This window comes from Cryptotermes secundus, unplaced genomic scaffold (genome assembly GCF_002891405.2).
Source record: "Cryptotermes secundus unplaced genomic scaffold, Csec_1.0 scaffold2056, whole genome shotgun sequence".
Classification (NCBI taxonomy): domain Eukaryota; kingdom Metazoa; phylum Arthropoda; class Insecta; order Blattodea; family Kalotermitidae; genus Cryptotermes; species Cryptotermes secundus.
The window spans coordinates 24534-41737 of NW_019721030.1; the positions used below are offsets into that span (position 1 = coordinate 24534).

General features: G+C 41.5%; 1 protein-coding gene across 2 annotated transcripts in view; it reads left to right on the forward strand.

Moving 5' to 3' along the window:
• Window positions 1-17204, forward strand: part of LOC111875337 (microtubule-associated protein futsch) — a 67785-nt gene that overhangs the window by 24515 nt on the left and 26066 nt on the right. For both annotated transcript variants that reach the window (XM_033755786.1, XM_033755787.1), the window contains 2 exons: window positions 1169-3394; window positions 7687-16845. In XM_033755786.1, coding sequence (XP_033611677.1) covers window positions 1169-3394; window positions 7687-16845 — 11385 coding nt within the window. The remainder of the gene's footprint in view (window positions 1-1168; window positions 3395-7686; window positions 16846-17204) is intronic.

The window sequence follows — 17204 nt, forward strand, 5'->3', positions numbered from 1 at the left end:
TAGTGATTTCTCTTACTTGTTTGACCATGCGTTCTTTATAAAGAGGTTATAGATTTTTGTAAAACATTGCATTTGCAATCTAAAATGCATCATTTTAACAATTCTCACATCTTTGCTTGCAATGTACTGTAATGAGATTTCACTTCAGCATTGAAAGAAAATGGAAATTTAAATTATGTTAGTGAATATAAATGTTTGGAGCAATATTCTGTAACTGAATAATACTGTACTGGTTTGTCATTCATTATGAGTAGTGCAAATTCCTGAAATGTGTGGCATAAACTCCTTTAATGTCAGCTTCCTTTCAGTCCAGTCTTAACTGCATGTACATTGAGAATGTAATACGACAACGGAAACTTAAGCATATATTTATTAAATTTAGTTTTTACAGATTAATCATCTTAATATAATTTGAATGCTATACTAGCCCGTTCTCCTATGAGTGATTTTATGATATTCAGTAACAGAAAATACAAGTATGGTATTTTGCCTAGTTGTGCTGTCAGTATCGTATTTGTATTTTGCCTGAAAATAATTTATTTTCAAGCATTATATCGTGATCCCTTAACTTTGTATTTGTACATTCATACTCATCTGTTCTAAACAGTGCTGAAATATGTGGATTGTATTATACAGGGTTACTACAAAGGATTCATTCCATTTGAAAACACTGTATTTTCCAAAGTATTACACATACAAATATGATCGATACATGAAAAGAACCGCAAACTCACCAAGTTTGCATCGTGATGATCGCGATACACCAGTTGGCAGCATGAATGCAATGCCTCACAAAATGATGACGAAGCTGGAGAAGAGTTTCTGTGTGTTGGAATATGCGAGATATTCGTCTGTTATTGCAGTGCAGCATGCATTCAGAGCAGAGCACAGAAAAGAAGTACCATGTAATCAGAGCATTCTGCGGTGTTATCGGAAGTTTAAAGATACTGGTTGTCTGTGTAAATTGAAAAGCATGGGGCGACCAATATACTGTTTTAAAATGGAATGAATCATTTGCAGTAACCCTGTATAAAACTCTTATAACAAGGAACATCATCACTATTCTTAGAGTACGTATTCGATTTTGTATTTCACGTTCATATATAATTTAGAATGTTTGGCTTATGTTAAACATAAGCCATGTAAGTTACTGACTGTAACATTACAGGAAAGTCACCCACAGACGTATCAAGTGGAGACATGGTCAAAACCTCACCCATCATTGTGGGGGTAATGGAGAAATCGGTTCCAAAATATGATGTCAGGAAGGAAGATTTGTCAAGCACAGCGGTGGAACCTACAGTAACAACAGAATTAAATCTTGAAATTCAGAAAGCCTCAGATGAATGTTTAGCAAAGGAGAAAGAGGCCATTCAAGAGGCATCTTACATGAAAGGAACAGAAGAAATGACTAGAAACCCTGATACTGTTTCAATTGCCGATTTAAAAAAGAATATTAAGGAAGTTAGTGAATTCTTGTATTTGTCAGATATATCAAAAGTGACACGTGATGTGTTAAAAGAGACTACAAGGGATTCTGAACATGTGAATGTAAGAGATAGTACATGTAAAATGAAGGCTGATGAGGCTGAAAATAATGCTAACCTGATTAAAGGAAGAGATACTCATGATGAGGTCACAAAAACAGAATATGGAATTATGAAACAGGAGGATATGATTGTAGATGAAATAATCATGCCTGATGAAGGGAAGGACACTGTAAGAGACGACAAAATCAGTTTAATAGAAGACATTCATGATCAGACAGATCATGCAGACAGAGTGCAGGAAGATAAAAAGGTAGATATAAAAATTGAGAAAGGTGGCAAGTCAGACAGTGATATTGAAGTTCAAGAATCAAAAGATTCAGTCATTGGTAATTTGAAGGATATATCCCAAGAAAGGTTAGTACACAGAAAGGTGGAGGAATGTAAAACATTAATTTTGGATGAGAATCTAGAAAGTGAAATTTTAAAGGATGCAGAAACCATCGATAATTTAAAGGACACACTTCAAGAAAAGTCAGGAGAGAGGAAGGTTTTGGAGTTTAAAGTAGACATTTCAGGTGGAGAACTAGACTCAGAAGTTTTAAGAGATACCATGAAAACACGTAGAGAAGAGATCAGAAGAGATTTAGATGATTATATAGAGGAGGAAATTAAACCAGCTGTAACAGTTCAGACATCTCCCAAAATAAAAGAGATTCAGTCAGAGACCAAACCCATAGTCACAACTCCAACACTGTCCCGTCGAGGACTGGGGGGTTCACAGCGCTTGTCCCGGGACCAGCGTCCACCACCACTTGATGTTTCCCATCTGATGTTGAGTAGTGAAGAGGGGACAGATGAAGACTTTGATGCAGCAGGATACATTGTGACTGAACCTGGAGATGAGGGTATACCAAAACAACAATTCCAAGAAGATGGCATTTATCGAATAAATTCCTCTCCAGATATACTGGCAGAGTCTTCACTTCAAAATGATCCTACTAGACTGATACCCACTGTTCAGGTAACAGAGGATATCAAAGATACATTGCTCTCAGAGGTTTCTATTCAGGCAAACCATGGTGTACCAAGCAATGAAACTGAGCAAGAAGTGGCTCAGATACCAAAAATGCAGTTTGATGTTCCAGAAAAGGTTCAGACAATGAAAGCAAGTAGAGAGGCTCACATACAGCTAGAAACTCCGCCTCATGAAATGACTACGAAATCACCCCAACCATCCATTCCAATTGAACAAGTTATAGAGCAGCCTTTGATGACCTTTGACACTGTAACAGATTTGCAGATACCCTGTCTGGTGACCATAGAAGAATATGAGGATGAAGTACAGAAACATAGGCCAATGTTCCGCATAGAATCAGATGATTCCACTGAACAAGGAGTGGAGGATATTGAAGCACTTATTGAGAAAGCAAATCGTGAACTTGCATTGGAGATGGAGAGGGAAAGATTTAAGGTGTCAGAGGCTGATGAATCGCCTGAGGAGGAGGAGGAGGAGGAGGAGGGGGAAGGAAACATTAAAATGCATGTTCCAGAACAGGAACCTGAGGTGACTGGGGAGCATGCTGTTGGACCAAAAGAATCTGATTCCAAGCATCAAAGAAAACTACGCCGTGTGGAGCGGCGATTTGAACGAATGGCATCTGAAACATTAGAGAAAGAAGCTGCAGCAGAGGGCAGTAGAACACCTGAAGTTGAGCTACGTCGTGAGGCAGAGTTTGAGCAAATGGTATCGCAGCTGTCAACAGAGGAGGTTGCAGAATGTCAGCAAGAGTACTCACATCTGTGGGATGAGGGAGGTTTGACACCATCTGAAGACTGGGATTCACGTGATCCTGATACACCAAGTGGTGAGTTGGAAGAAGAATCCACCACTGCATCACCACCAGGTACTTCGGTGTGATGATTAACCCATGATCTTGGCTCTTTGAGAGTGAAAATATGTGAATATAGATCTTGCAGGAATTTCTGGGGATTTATAGACTTTATGTTATGTATTTATTAACATGAAACACGTGGTCATTTCCCAACAACTGTCGATACTTGTGTACACAATCATGTTTGACGATGCAAATTTTAATGTCAAAATTTTATTTACTTCTCTGTATGTTTACATACTCCATAATAATTAGTTTTCACAAGGCTAAATTTTTCTCCTTTCTTGTTCATTGGTATACCCCCCTGTTATCTTAGGATATTGACCTTGTAAACTTATGACAGTTTCATGGATTTCCAAACACTCATTGACTTACAAGGGGCATGTGGTAGTGTAGTTGTTTGTAGCATTATGCAGTAAGCCGGAAGGTCGCGGGTTCGAGTCCCAATGAGGTGGATTTTTTTTTCAATTTACCTAATCCTTCCAGCCCCGCTATGGCCCTGGGATCGACTCAGCCTCTAACAAATGAATATCAAGAATCTTCCTTGGGGTAAAGGGCGGCCAACACATAAGGCTGACAATCTTACCGCCATCTGTGGGCTGATTGTCTAGAAGATGTGGAAGCCTCAACCTCTCACAACCCTATAGGCCTCCACGTCCTATTACAGTGATAGCTATACCATTGACTTACGAGTACATAGAACTGAACGCCTAACTTAATAAAATAATTTAGGAAATTGGAAATAATTTTCAGTGTAGTTAAGGAAGCCTTTTGCGGTCTCTGAAGTTTAAATAAACATATTTTCGATTGATAATACCAATAAAATATAAATTAATTCTGATACATCTACAGGCCAGTTATTGTGTACATTAAGCCCTCATTTCCAGATTATTCTGTCATAATTGCAAATATATTTCTAGAACAATAAAATACTTTACGTCTCTTTAAAGAATATCTTTTATCACACAGTTATTTATTAGTTTTCTGGTTAGCTCTCGATACCACTACCAAATTTATATCGGTGAAAATCGTAATTAACAATAAGAAATCAAGCTACTGTTTCATACCATATCTAATGTATGTATAAGCAGTAAAAGACCATTGAATAAGGTTGTATCTCAAATTTATATCTGTTTAACAAGGGTATATAGAAGAGGAACGAAAATATTTTTTCCAAAATTTCTGATAAATTTTTATAGAAGAAATTATATCGTGCATGTGTTTTTTGAGAATATATAGGGAAGATAGATAATTTTCACAATTACTATTATATAATATACAAAGAGCCAAGAATATTGTTAATAACAAATGCAGTAGTTGTGGCTGAGATGGAGATAGAAGCTATATTGTAGCGCCATTCTGTGCTGTCTTGCTGTTATACACTGCTTTTCACACAGTAAGATTACTTGTTGCTCTTGCTCTTTTCTTCCCTCTTTCTCTCTTTCATTGCCTGAACATTATAATGGGGCATTGTACAGTTAAACTTCATTCAGATGGCAAAGTCCAATATTTTGTTCAGAAAAGAATGGATGCAAATTTTAACCAGACACAGCATCGAATGTAGGGCAATATAGAGGATCAGAAGAGACATGTTTATTATTCTGTGTCACAGTGGCTCCTGGCGAAGACAAGCCTCTTGGCTACTCCAGTAATTTGACAATTCCTGAGATTGTGATCGAGTGCTACGACACTCCTGACACCAACTTGTTCGATCCATTCAAGTACGACCTGTGGCTGGTTCATGACCAAACGGACCCTGACTCTTTCGTTTCAAGTGATGAGGCACTGGATGAAAGTTATGGGGAGGATAACAGAAGTGAGCTGTTAGACGAAGTCGATCTTGACCAGCAGCTACTCACTAACAATGGTTGTTCAAGTACTGATTCCTCTCCAGAGCTGGATGCTGACACACTTCCATATTTGACATATTTCTTAGATCAGGCAAAAGTAAAACCAAAGGCTCAAGTTAGCACTGCTGTTTGGTGCAATGATCAGAGCGTGTACTCAACTAGTCATAACACTGTGAAGACAGACCAGAGGGCAGCTGATTTCTTGATGGACGATGATGCTGGTGAGAACTGGGGGCTATGTAGGTTGCTGGATGATGCTAGTAGATCGCACCAGTGCACCAGACCATGCTTGTATATGTACTCGGGCCCTCACATTAAACGGGAACCTTGTAGCCTTGAGCAGAGTCCTCTGGGTGAGTTGTGCAGTTCCCCTTGCAGATTGTATGTACAAGATTTCTTCTAGAAACAAATATTTTTAATAACTTCTAGAAGTAGTCTTCAAACATGATGCTTGGTGTGACTGACTAACACAGTGAAAGGTACTAACAACAAACCCCATTTGCAGCATAGTTCTTTGTTCATACATTGTGTGTTGGAAATGGAAGTCTTCAAGGCTGTGTGATCTGCTGGAATGAGAGTACAATAGTGTCACTAGCATGTGGCATAATGTAGCATTGCAGGTATTTTGATATGGATAATTTAAAATTATGACAAGATTTAATTGTCCGGCTTCATCTGCCCTACTCAGCCAAGAAGAATTTTATATTCCTGTTATTCTGTTACTACCATTACATAAGCCCTGGCCACTTCTTTACATATGAACCTGTTTTTCCAGTATATGCATGTTGAAGATCATCGTAGCCTGGCGATTTTCAAATTCATGTGTTTGGCTATGCTCAAACAATTTGGGAAATTGCTGACATGGTCATACAGTACATTTTTAAATGCATAAATGATATACTGTATTCCAGAAGAAATAGTGCACATTTTTTCTGACTTCAGTGAATTGATGACACATAATTTTCTCATAAAGTTGTTGTGCTGTATTTTGTGGCTTTTCAAAGGTAGTGATTGTCAACATGTTTCTGAAATACGCCATCTTCAGCATAACTGAATAACATGATAAGACACAGGAGTACGACATTATTGACAATCATCTTGTATGATTGTATCTTACACTTACAGCAAAATACAAGTATTATGGGTATCAGGAGCATTCTCCAAAACAGAAAGCAACTAGTGTGATATTTCATTTTAATGTCTAAAATGATACCTGTGGTTTCATTTACAGAAACACTTCATTTTGGAGATATTCTGCTGCCTAATGTCTTAACCATTGAAGTGGCAGTACACTTTTGTAATAATAGCTAATAGGAGCTTCAGCGTCAAATATAACTCAGATTTCTCATCTGCCAGAAATGTGACACTTGCAAATTCAAAGTGCTTTAGCAGTTTAAAAATCATCACCTGCTGCTCCCAGGGTTAATGCAGGAGTAGTGACACAATCTTTCATTGTAACTTTTCTGACATTGGCTTATAGAGGAAAATATGCTATTTTTATGTGTTTGCTGATATGCTTTGTTGCTTTAATATGTGAAATTGCCTATTGTTATTATACTTACAGTTGTGTATGAAAAGCTGTCTTCTAATTTACAAAAGTAAAATTTCTTTTAAGCTACTCTACAATATTGGCTATGTTTTTGTAATTACTGAACTCATTTTATACTGCCAGATCAGTACACATTTTGTTTCATCCACTATTATCTGTCTCATTCATTTCTGAAAGAATTTTGCTTGAATAGCACAGTGTATGTAGTATTGTATTATTCAGAACTGAATATATTCAATTTACAGTTTCTATACAAGAACTATAATATCATATAAAAGACAGGGAGATATATGGTATGCTTTCATGTTACATCAGTGAAGGAAACATCCTCGGTAGAATGATAATAGACCCATGATAGATTTTTGGAACTCATTGCAGCATTTTTATTTATTCTGTTTATTTATATTACCCATTTCTTCTAATGTGTAAATAGTTTGTGTTTTAGTTATTTTGAATGGTACAGAAAAGTGTTTTATTTAATTTTAGAGTAAGTGAAGTTAAATTGAGATACACCAGAAAGGATTTCTTCTTCATAATTTTTGTTCCAATTTTCCCCATGTAAGATACATGTGGCTACATTTCTGCAGACTCATGTCAGGTGACTTATGGACTCCAATCATTCATTTACTTTGTTACAATACAATCATATAAAATAACATACTTCTAGACACTGTCAATTCAGTATTCAATATTTTCAAAACTATATTATACACAAAACTGATATATTATATATTTCAAAGACAGATGAGTTGCTTTGACTCTTTGTTTCTGTGAATGTATGTGTTCACAAGGGGGGAGAAAGAAGTGGCTGCCACAACAGAAGATACAGCAGTCGTTGTACTTGTACATATTAACACATGTATGAGTGAATGTTGTCCCACTAACAGACTTACCCTCTCTTCTAGAGAGCACCAGACCACTAACAACAGAGTTGACGGATCGCCAGGAATCCAGGGTGGAGGAGCCCCTCATCCTACACCCAACTCCAACCCCTCGCCTCATCCCAAAACCTGAATCCCGGGAAGACGTAACCTCTCATCTTCACACATCCCCACTGGAACCCGTAGGTCCTGGAATTTCATATGAAGTTTCCCCTGTATCCCACATACCAGTTGAGAGAGTCAGTGTAGGGATATCCCCTTCTGAAGTCATATCTACATTTGATGACTCCAGGACTGACACAGTAGAACCAGAAGGAGAGAAGATTGTTGAGGTAGATATCCAGAGTTATTCAGACAGGAAGAAATTCTGGGAGCAAATGACAACTGGCCAGGCAAAGACCACCCCTGAGGCAGTTGTTAAACAGCGCACTCTGTGTCAAGAGTCGGTTGCACCGCCAGTGCCTAAGCCAAGGTCCTCAATATCCACTCCTGCACCTTTGATATCAGTACTTCAAGAAAGTGGCATTGTTAAGTCAGAGACAGAAAGTGATACAGATACTACGACTTTTAGTGATTCTACGATCCGCATGCATCCTCCGCCAGCCTCAGTAAGCAAACAGTCAACGTTCACTGGCTCCTCTGACACTTCTGACCGTGAAGGTTCTGAAACGGAAGCCATGGACGTTGCTACGAGCCATATTACTGGTGTACCCACTACAGTTCCGTCTGTAGTTGCGGTGTTCAGCCAGCAGCAGTCTCGCACTGAAGAGGAGGAGGTAGGCAGTAGTGACTCAGAGGCAGAATATCTGGCCAAGTGGGTGGACAAACCTTTAGCATATGAGAATACAGCCTTTATAGGAGACGATGATGGTAGCAGCAAACCCTCTAGCCGTGTTGGGTCACTAGACAGCAGTGAGGAGATACCCACACTTTCAAGCAAGAGAGCACTATTTGAAAAGAATTTTGAACAAACATTGCCAGTAGCGGCTTCTAGGAAAGTTTATGAGAGATCTGTGTCTCTACCCACAGAAGACCTCATTCCATTTGATCACAATGGAAGCGTGCGTGCTAAGAAGCGGTACTTTGAGGCTCAGATCAAGAAAGAAATGGTTGTGGAACAGCTTATGACGCAACTAGAAGAAGAGGCTTCACCTGAACACAAAGCAATCTCTCAGACTTCCTCCAACCAGAAAACCGATCATGATGGGACGATAAGCCACCAGATACACAGTGATATATTCACCCAAGAATTAGGTGAATATATAGAACCGTTGGTGCCAGAGAGCAAAAATGTTCTAACGACAGTCAAACACACAGAAGAGGGAAGCCAAGAAGATGGTTCTGAGGATGATGAATATTGTGTTGGTACTATTTCAGAAATTATGAAAGTAGAGAACGAAACTGATGTCAAATCCAAAGTTATCACAGATGTTCCAAAGAAATGTGTTCAGAAGGCAGGTTTTGAAAAAGAAGACAAGAAAAGGAAAGTAGACATTGTTCAAGAAACAGGAATGTATTCTGTCACTGAAGCTTCAAGCATAAGTGGTCTGGCTAAAAAATTTGAGAAAGATATATCTTATCCAGGTCAAGAAGTAGCGGTACCAGATTTATGCGCAGTTGGTCCTTCTAAACTTAATGAATTTGATGCCCACATTTCTGGAGAGCCTGGAGTTACACAATGTACAGTACAAGGCATTGCTCAAGAGTTTGAGCAGCTGATAGCAAAACCAGAGTTTCAAGTAGGTAATGTTGAGGAAAGACAGGCAGCCAAAGACATAAGAACAATCCTTGAGAGTGAGGTTCAGGCTACAGCACCTCAGTCTTCAGATGCAACGACAGAGTCTCCTACAGAACATGGTAAAGCCATGACAGAAAAGTCTATGGAAATGATGTCTGAAGTATCAGACATCGAAGTGTCCTTAGAAACGCGAGACGAAGTGATCAGTGATCGGTTGTCAGAGGTGCTACACTATAAGACTGAAAATATAACCAAACCATCAGATTCACTTGAGGTACATGTTGACAAAAGTGAAATTGAGGAGACAGAGAAAGAACGCGACATTGAAGAAGATATCAAAGCAATGGAATCCAGTAGACTTCATGAAGAAGCGATGCCGTCCATTACTGTAACTCTGTCCGGAAAACAGCGAACAGATAGCTATAGCCAAGGCGAAAGCGAAGATACAGCTTCTGAATCAGATGTTACTCCTGAGGAACATCCATTATATCGACCAGAAGAACATATTCATGACACTGTGTGGGAGGTTCCGGTTCAAGAACAGGCAGAGTCCATAGATGAAGAAGTTGTCCTGGAAATACCCATTGATAAACAGGTTATTGTAGAAAAGGATGAAGACGAAGAAGTTGAAAGCGGCGAAACGCCTGTGAAAATAACAGAGGAAGAAGCCCGAATCATTGCAGAAGAAGTTATGGACAGCATCGAAGCTGAGGTGGCTAAACGAAGTGAGTTAATCGTTGATAATTCATCTCTACCCGCTCCACCGCCAGAAACGGCCGAATCGCAGGTAACGGAATACCTGCGACAGCTGGCCGACAAGGAGGAACTAGAACCACGAGAAGTTCAACTAATAGAGTCTGTGCTAGCCAGAAAACACCGAGAAGAAATGAAAAAGTTGACCCGCACGGACACAACAACATCCAGCATGGAGATTACGGATGAGGACTTGCGCAGTAGTGGTGTAGAAACGGATTTATCTCCGCTTGACAGCCAAGCCGGACGAATGCAAGAGCGTACCCTGTCAGAGGACACTCAACACAATGATGTAGGTGTTAAGCTGCAAGGTGAAGAAGTAGTCGAGAAAACTCTGGCTGAAGTACGGGAGTCTTTAGAAGCAGCTCAGGAACAGCTTATCGAGCAGCATAAGAAGAAGGAAGAGGTTGTTCAGAAGAAGGAGTCCCCTTCAGAATTCGAATTCAAAGTGCTGACATTTGAGAAAACGCTTGACAAAAGTATTGAGGAATCGCGTTATGAGGAAGTCAGTGCAACTACTGAGTGTACTGAGTCAAGAAAGGATGACAGAACAATCAGTCGTGTCACAGATATTGCTGTTGCTTTGTCGGAGAAAGATGAATTAGCTGAAGAATCCAGAGCTACAGAGAGAACGGACATAAATGTCGGCAAAGATGGCATACAGGAAATTATAGATTCTAAGAAGGATATGCTTGAAGAACGAGATATTAAACTGAAGAAATCAAAATTAGAAAACTTCGCTATTGTGACAGAGAAGGCAGGTCTTGTTAGTGAGCATCGTATATCTACTTGTTTTTCTGGCAAAGAGGAGCAGTCTTTAATGAGTAAGGTATCTGAAGCTGAAACAAAAGAAGGGGTTATACAGGTAACGAGTGTCTCTGAGGAGAAGGAAAGTAATGAAGCTGTGTGTGAGGAGAAACTTGTAGTTGAGAGCAAACTAGAAAACGAACATATTAGTTCAGTTTCCGAGAAAGGGCATGTTGCACGAGCACAGACTGAAACAGTTAAGTTGACAGAAGAGGAGATTAAAGTAGCAGGAAGCACAAAAGAAGATGAGTTGAAGAGTGAATGCAGGCGACAGACTGATTCTTATCTGGTAGGAGAGATTAAAGTTGAAAAGTTATCAACTTCTGAAGTTGTAGACCAAAAGGAAGATGCTACTATACAAGAGACATATATGACAGAGATACCAAAATGTGATCAAAAATCCGAAGGAGCAATGAAAACAGAACGAAAAGTTGAAGTTAAGAAGGGTTTGAAACTGGATTCCGGTACCATGGAAACAACCATGATCGATCAAGTAATGCCGACTTTGACTGAAGGCATAGAACTATCGAACGAGAATGTCCATGTGGTAGAAAAGGAGATTAAACGTACACCAAGCGAAGAGTCGCAGCGGTCTCTCTCTCAGGACGAGTCCACAAAGTCTCCTGTAGATTCATCTTCATCGTCAGGTCGCCGGGCCGAATCGGACACTGTAAGAGTTATTGAACGTCCAGATGGTAGTGAGACAACAGTAGTTGTCCTTCGGCATCCCCGCCAGTCTAAGCCAGATGCCGAATCGTCTAGTTCTGGAGAGCGAAGTGGAAGTGCAACATTGCGAGCTGACAGACGTTCTGGTGCTGACTTCGAAACTTGGTCAAGTTCAGGTGAGAGCCATTACCATTCCTTCGAACAGACCTCAGAAAGTGGTCGTACATCTAGTCGTCCTTGCTCCTCAGATGTTGAAGCTCTAATGGCAGGAGTTGGTACCGCTGGGTCATCTGAATACGAGTCTGCCTTGACATCTCAAGAACTTTCAGCTCGTTCTACATCTCACGAGTATCATACAGCTGTCAGCTCCTTAAGCTCTCGCGACTCAATGAAGTCTCTGGACTCTGAAAGTTCTGGTCACCTGGCTAGTATCGAAGTCTCCAGCGAGGCCTCGGAAACTCTCGTTCCTTCTGCGTTAGAACTGGAAAAGGATATGGAACTAACATCAGGAGCGTTGATCATGGACGACGAAGATACTGAACGTCGGGAATTGTCATCTCAGCCGTCAATAAAAGGAGTAGAAACCTATGACACAGCAGTTCCCATTCATGATATCTGTGGAGAATTATCGCCTCATCAGTACCAATCACACACCTATTCTGGTTCATATATATCTGAAGCTACCTGTTCATCCGATATGACTACTTCGGCCTTTGATCAGGGTGAAGCTTCTCAGGTAGATGAAGGACGACAGAGCCCGTTTGAAATAATAAGTGAATCGGAAGTACTTGAGTATCACGGTGAGGAGATTTGTGGTTCAGAGGATGAAGAAACTGATATTGCTGAGAGGAAAGAAATTCCTTCAACTCTGTCAACTGATGAATCGGGAGATGAGAGACCACACTGTATGAAACGATCTCATGAAATGATTTTCCAGCCAGAACCGAGACCTATTATAACGGATAGTCCTCTTTCTGAATCCGCCACAGAAGAGAAATTTGGCTCAAGTGTAGAGGAAGGTAGTATTCTCAGTGTTAGTCTGTCTAGTGCTTCAGATGCCACTGGTCTGATGACAGTGATAGAGCTTTCGAGGGCAGATTCTGAACGCATGGATGCTTCGGTTACTTCAGAACAACTAACGGTGTCGGGCACCTCGGAGCAGCTCAGTCTTGAGGAAGTAGACCCGACAACACTCGCTGGAACTCAGTTTGTTGATTCTGAAACTTGCACTTACCCCACGTCGACTTCAGGCCGTGAACTACATCTGTCTTCTGTAACAATCACCACTTCATCAGTAGACGAATATGGTGTTCAAAGCGTATGCACTCAAGTAACGTCTCAGTCTCACACACCTGTCCCGGAAAATGATGAAGATGACAGTCAGACAGAGACAACAGAAAGAGAGCATGAAGACGACTTTCCTCAGAGTAACGGACCTACCCAAGTCGATTACGTTCCTGAATATGATGATGATTATGACGAATCTCGGAAACGTCACATGGGACATCGCCGCAAGGAAAGCACAAGCAGTTTTGTACCTGCAGTGTTACCAATTATGACGAGTGCGGCACCAGCACAAGTAGCTAGACCCGTACCTGAATTGAGTCCGTCGAAATTTGATACTGTCGAAGGAGTAGAAGATATGGCTGAAAGTGATAAATATACGGAAACGGCACAACTCACACTGAAAGAAGTACGTAGCGATGAGAAGAAAGATGTTGACGAAGCCGAGAGATTAGAGGAAGAATCTTACCAGACTGAGGCAGACCAAGGATTCCATAGAGACCTGCGCGAAGGAAGAGTTTTATTGGAAGATGTTTCAGGAATTGAGGAAGAGCCCGAGGCCGAACTTGACACGAGCAGACCACAGTCTCAAGTCAGCAAGTCAGATTCTGAAGGATGCCGTCCTGTGTCCTCAGGCTTCTCTGATGATCGTCCTGACTCTGAACTGGCTGAATTGCTCAAACAGTGCTCAGATGGTGGCAAAGATCTTGAAGATCCAATCGAGAGGCCCCTTTCTCCTGAGCCTGCTGACGAATGTGAAATCAAAGACGATACACCAGAATTTTCCTCTGAAGCTCAAGCGAGCGTAACTGAGCTGGAAATGGAGTATTCTGGAGCATTTAGTCGTTCGGTAGAATATGCTTCTCATGTGAGTCCTATCCGCGAAGAGCGCACTGGGATGCAATATGATGATGCCTGCAGCGTGACTGAGCAGCCTTCTTCTGATCGCGAGGATGATATGGCTGAAGCAGAGGCCGCATTTCAGATGACTCCTCATGTACATCCCGCTGTGCCTCCTTCCTTACCAGCAACAATACCTGAAGACCCAGCCGCAGAGAAACATGAATTAGAGACTCGAGATAGGCCTCTGAAGGAGAGCAGGAAGCATCATGAAATAGTAACTTCTCCAGCTTCCGTACCAGACATTACAGTCACCCAACATATGACTCCATTGGTAGATCGCGGGTTTCACTACCCTGATTTGGAATTGGAAGAGGAAATAGCAGCGACAAAATCTGCGCCCCAAACACCAGCGTCTGTGTCGAGTAGAGCCTCTTCTGAGACTGAGACCGATCAAGGTCGAGAGTATGTTTTGGGGGAAGAAGAAAATGGTGATTTCATTGGAGAGGAACCAGAGCTTGAAGACATCAAAGAGGATAAGCATACTGAGTGGCGGTCTATGGATGAAGTCTCAGCTACTGAAGACAAAACCGTGTATGAATCAGAAGTAAAGGAAGGTGTTAAAGCAGAACCAACTTCACACACATCTGAATCCCCAGAGAGTGATTCCTTTGAGATGCTAGAAAAACCAGATCTTACAGATGAATATGTCGTGATAGAGGAAGTTGGGAAAGAAGCAGAAGAACATGACATGGAAGGGAAAAGCGTCCAAATCCAGAAGAGAACTCGGATTATGAAGAAAACGCAAGATCAGAGTGATGAGGAACTGATCTCACCTCCAGCACCTGCCACTCGTATGACAGAACTGAAATATTATCCTGAGCCCGGAGAAGACACGGGTCCATTTCCGTTTGATTCAGACAGCCCTCCAACTGCTGCCGTTGCTAAGAAATCTGTAGGCATCCGCACACATGAATTGGACTATGAAGGAGAAGGTGAATATGACAGAGATGTAGAGGCAGGAAAGAAATGGATTGAGATGCAGTTTCAAGGAGACGCTGCAACAGCTACTGCTGTTGCTGGGTATGGCTATGAAATGGAGTTTGAACGTGGCCCACTAGAGGACATTAAAGAAGAAGAAGTTAATGATTTTGACCAAAGCAGCAGTAAGGTGGGTAGCATGGGGAGCTACAAAGGATCAATAGGTAGCTATGGAAGTGTAAAAGAGTCTCTCAGTAGCACTCCAGAATATGATGTCTTGGCTGGACGGAAATTTTTTACTCGTTCCGGTGAGCATGATGATGTATCTATGAGTTCACTACAAGAATTTGAACAGTTAGAACATCAAATTGCTTTGGAGGCCGCGCGTAAACGGTCACATGGCTCTCAGGATTCTTTGAACGGAAACAACAAGCGGTACAGTCGCAGTGGTCAGGGTGATGATGTGTCGCTCTCATCCTTGAAAGAGTTTGAAGGCTTAGAAACAGCTTGCATTGAAGCTGTCAAAATTGAGAACCGAGCCAAAGAGGAAGAAGCACTTTTATCAGAAATTGAAGAAGGCCATGAGAGCCAAGTATCAGAGTCTGAAAGCTGTGAGACCGTGTCTGTAGGTGATGGACGAGGAGTTTTTGGAGGAGGCGGTGAGAGTGTTGATTCTGATGACTATGAGAAAAGAATGTTTGAAATCGATGAGATTATTCGGCAGGCTCAATCAAATGTCGAGCGGTTTATCGACCCTAAAGATGATGTAACAGAATCGGTGGGTCGTGGTGATTCTTTAGAAGAAGTGGCACGTGTTCCTGAGCTTGATCTTGACCAGCCATTATGTTTGTTCCCTGGTAAAATGACTGCTGGGTGGCGCGAGGCAGATGATGATGTAATGCGTACCAGTTCTGACTCACTGGAAATGAAAGACCAGTCAAGTGCTCTGCATGCCAGCACAGACTCCTTGGACCTCAAAACTGTTGCTGATGTGATGACTGCCAGTGCAGATTCCATCGAGTTACAGATGCAGTTGTCTAGTCGAGGTGACATCATGACTGACTCCATGGAAGTACCAGGTGACTTTGCTATAATGGCCGCTTCTACAGACTCCCTTGACATGGGTGGGGGTGCTGCTACAGCAGCAACAGCAATGACTGATTCCATTGAAGAAGAGGAGGAAATTTCAGTGTTAGGACAGGCAGAGGGTCAAGGTTCAGGCTCTGGAGGACATGATCAGAGCAGTTCCAGTGGACGTGAAGGTGACCTTAGCTCGTCTGGAAAGGATGACAATAGTGGAGAACATGGACGTATGCCACCACCCCGATCAGATATGATGCTTGGGAGCACAGATTCTTTAGAACCTTCAAGTTCCACGGCAACTCATGCCACATACCAGTATGAAACAGATTCTGTCATGTCATCTAGCTTTACTAGTGGAGGCTCTAACACTATGGTTTCCAGCACAGACACTTTGGATCCTTCAGGAACAGGGGCTGATGGGCTGGATGCTATTGATCTTGCAGCTGCTGCACGTTCTGCAGGAGTTTGGTTTGATGATGGGAATGGCAGTGGAGGAAAACCTTTTGTTACAGAAGTCATTGAACCATCAGAAGAAGAGGAATTCTCTCATACAATACGTCGTACTGTTGAACTACCACCGGAAGTTAGGAAAGTATCTTTTCAGGGGCCTGATGCAGAGAGGGCATTGAGAGAATATGTGGAACGCTTTGCCCCTGGTGAGGATGTTACTGAAACCCAAGAAGTTGACAGTGAGGGTAATGTTCATATCAAACGTGTTGTTCAGCGTCGCGTTGTGGTCCATTCAGAAGATCTGTCGGGTACAGAATTAATTGGACCTGAACTTGAAGAATATTTGAGACATGTGTCTAGTGGAGAATATGACCAGGCCTCAGGAGAGGATGTCCCTGAGTCTGACTATACACACCTTATGACTTCTATCACTGGTGGTGCAGAATCATTCTCCTCTCCTCCTGAGGTGGTGACTCATCACACCTATGTCACTCGTCACATGATCCATCCTACACCTGGGGCTGTAGTTACTTCCACCACCCAGCAAGGATTAACCACCACCACCACCCCCAACCTAACAGGTAGACATCCCCACTAACTGCCCTCTTATAATAACTGTAGAACAACCAAGATAATCTTTGTAAATTGCTCATTTCCAGTCTTAGGGTGCAACCAAAGTGAGATTTCTCATGAGGGATTGTCAGAAATTTGTTTTCCTTATCCTTAAGAGTTCTATAAGGGTCTGGAGATCCTGTTTATGCCCAATTTGTGATCAGAGCATAAAAGAGAATGGACAACTGTTGTAGATCATTAACCATAATAGTGTGCACATTAAATGGATACAGTATAGATTATCTTGGTTAAGAAACTGATGAATTTGGAAGTTCAGCATTTGTTCCACCAATGATCAGATTGCTGGACTTCATATAGCTGTAGGTTG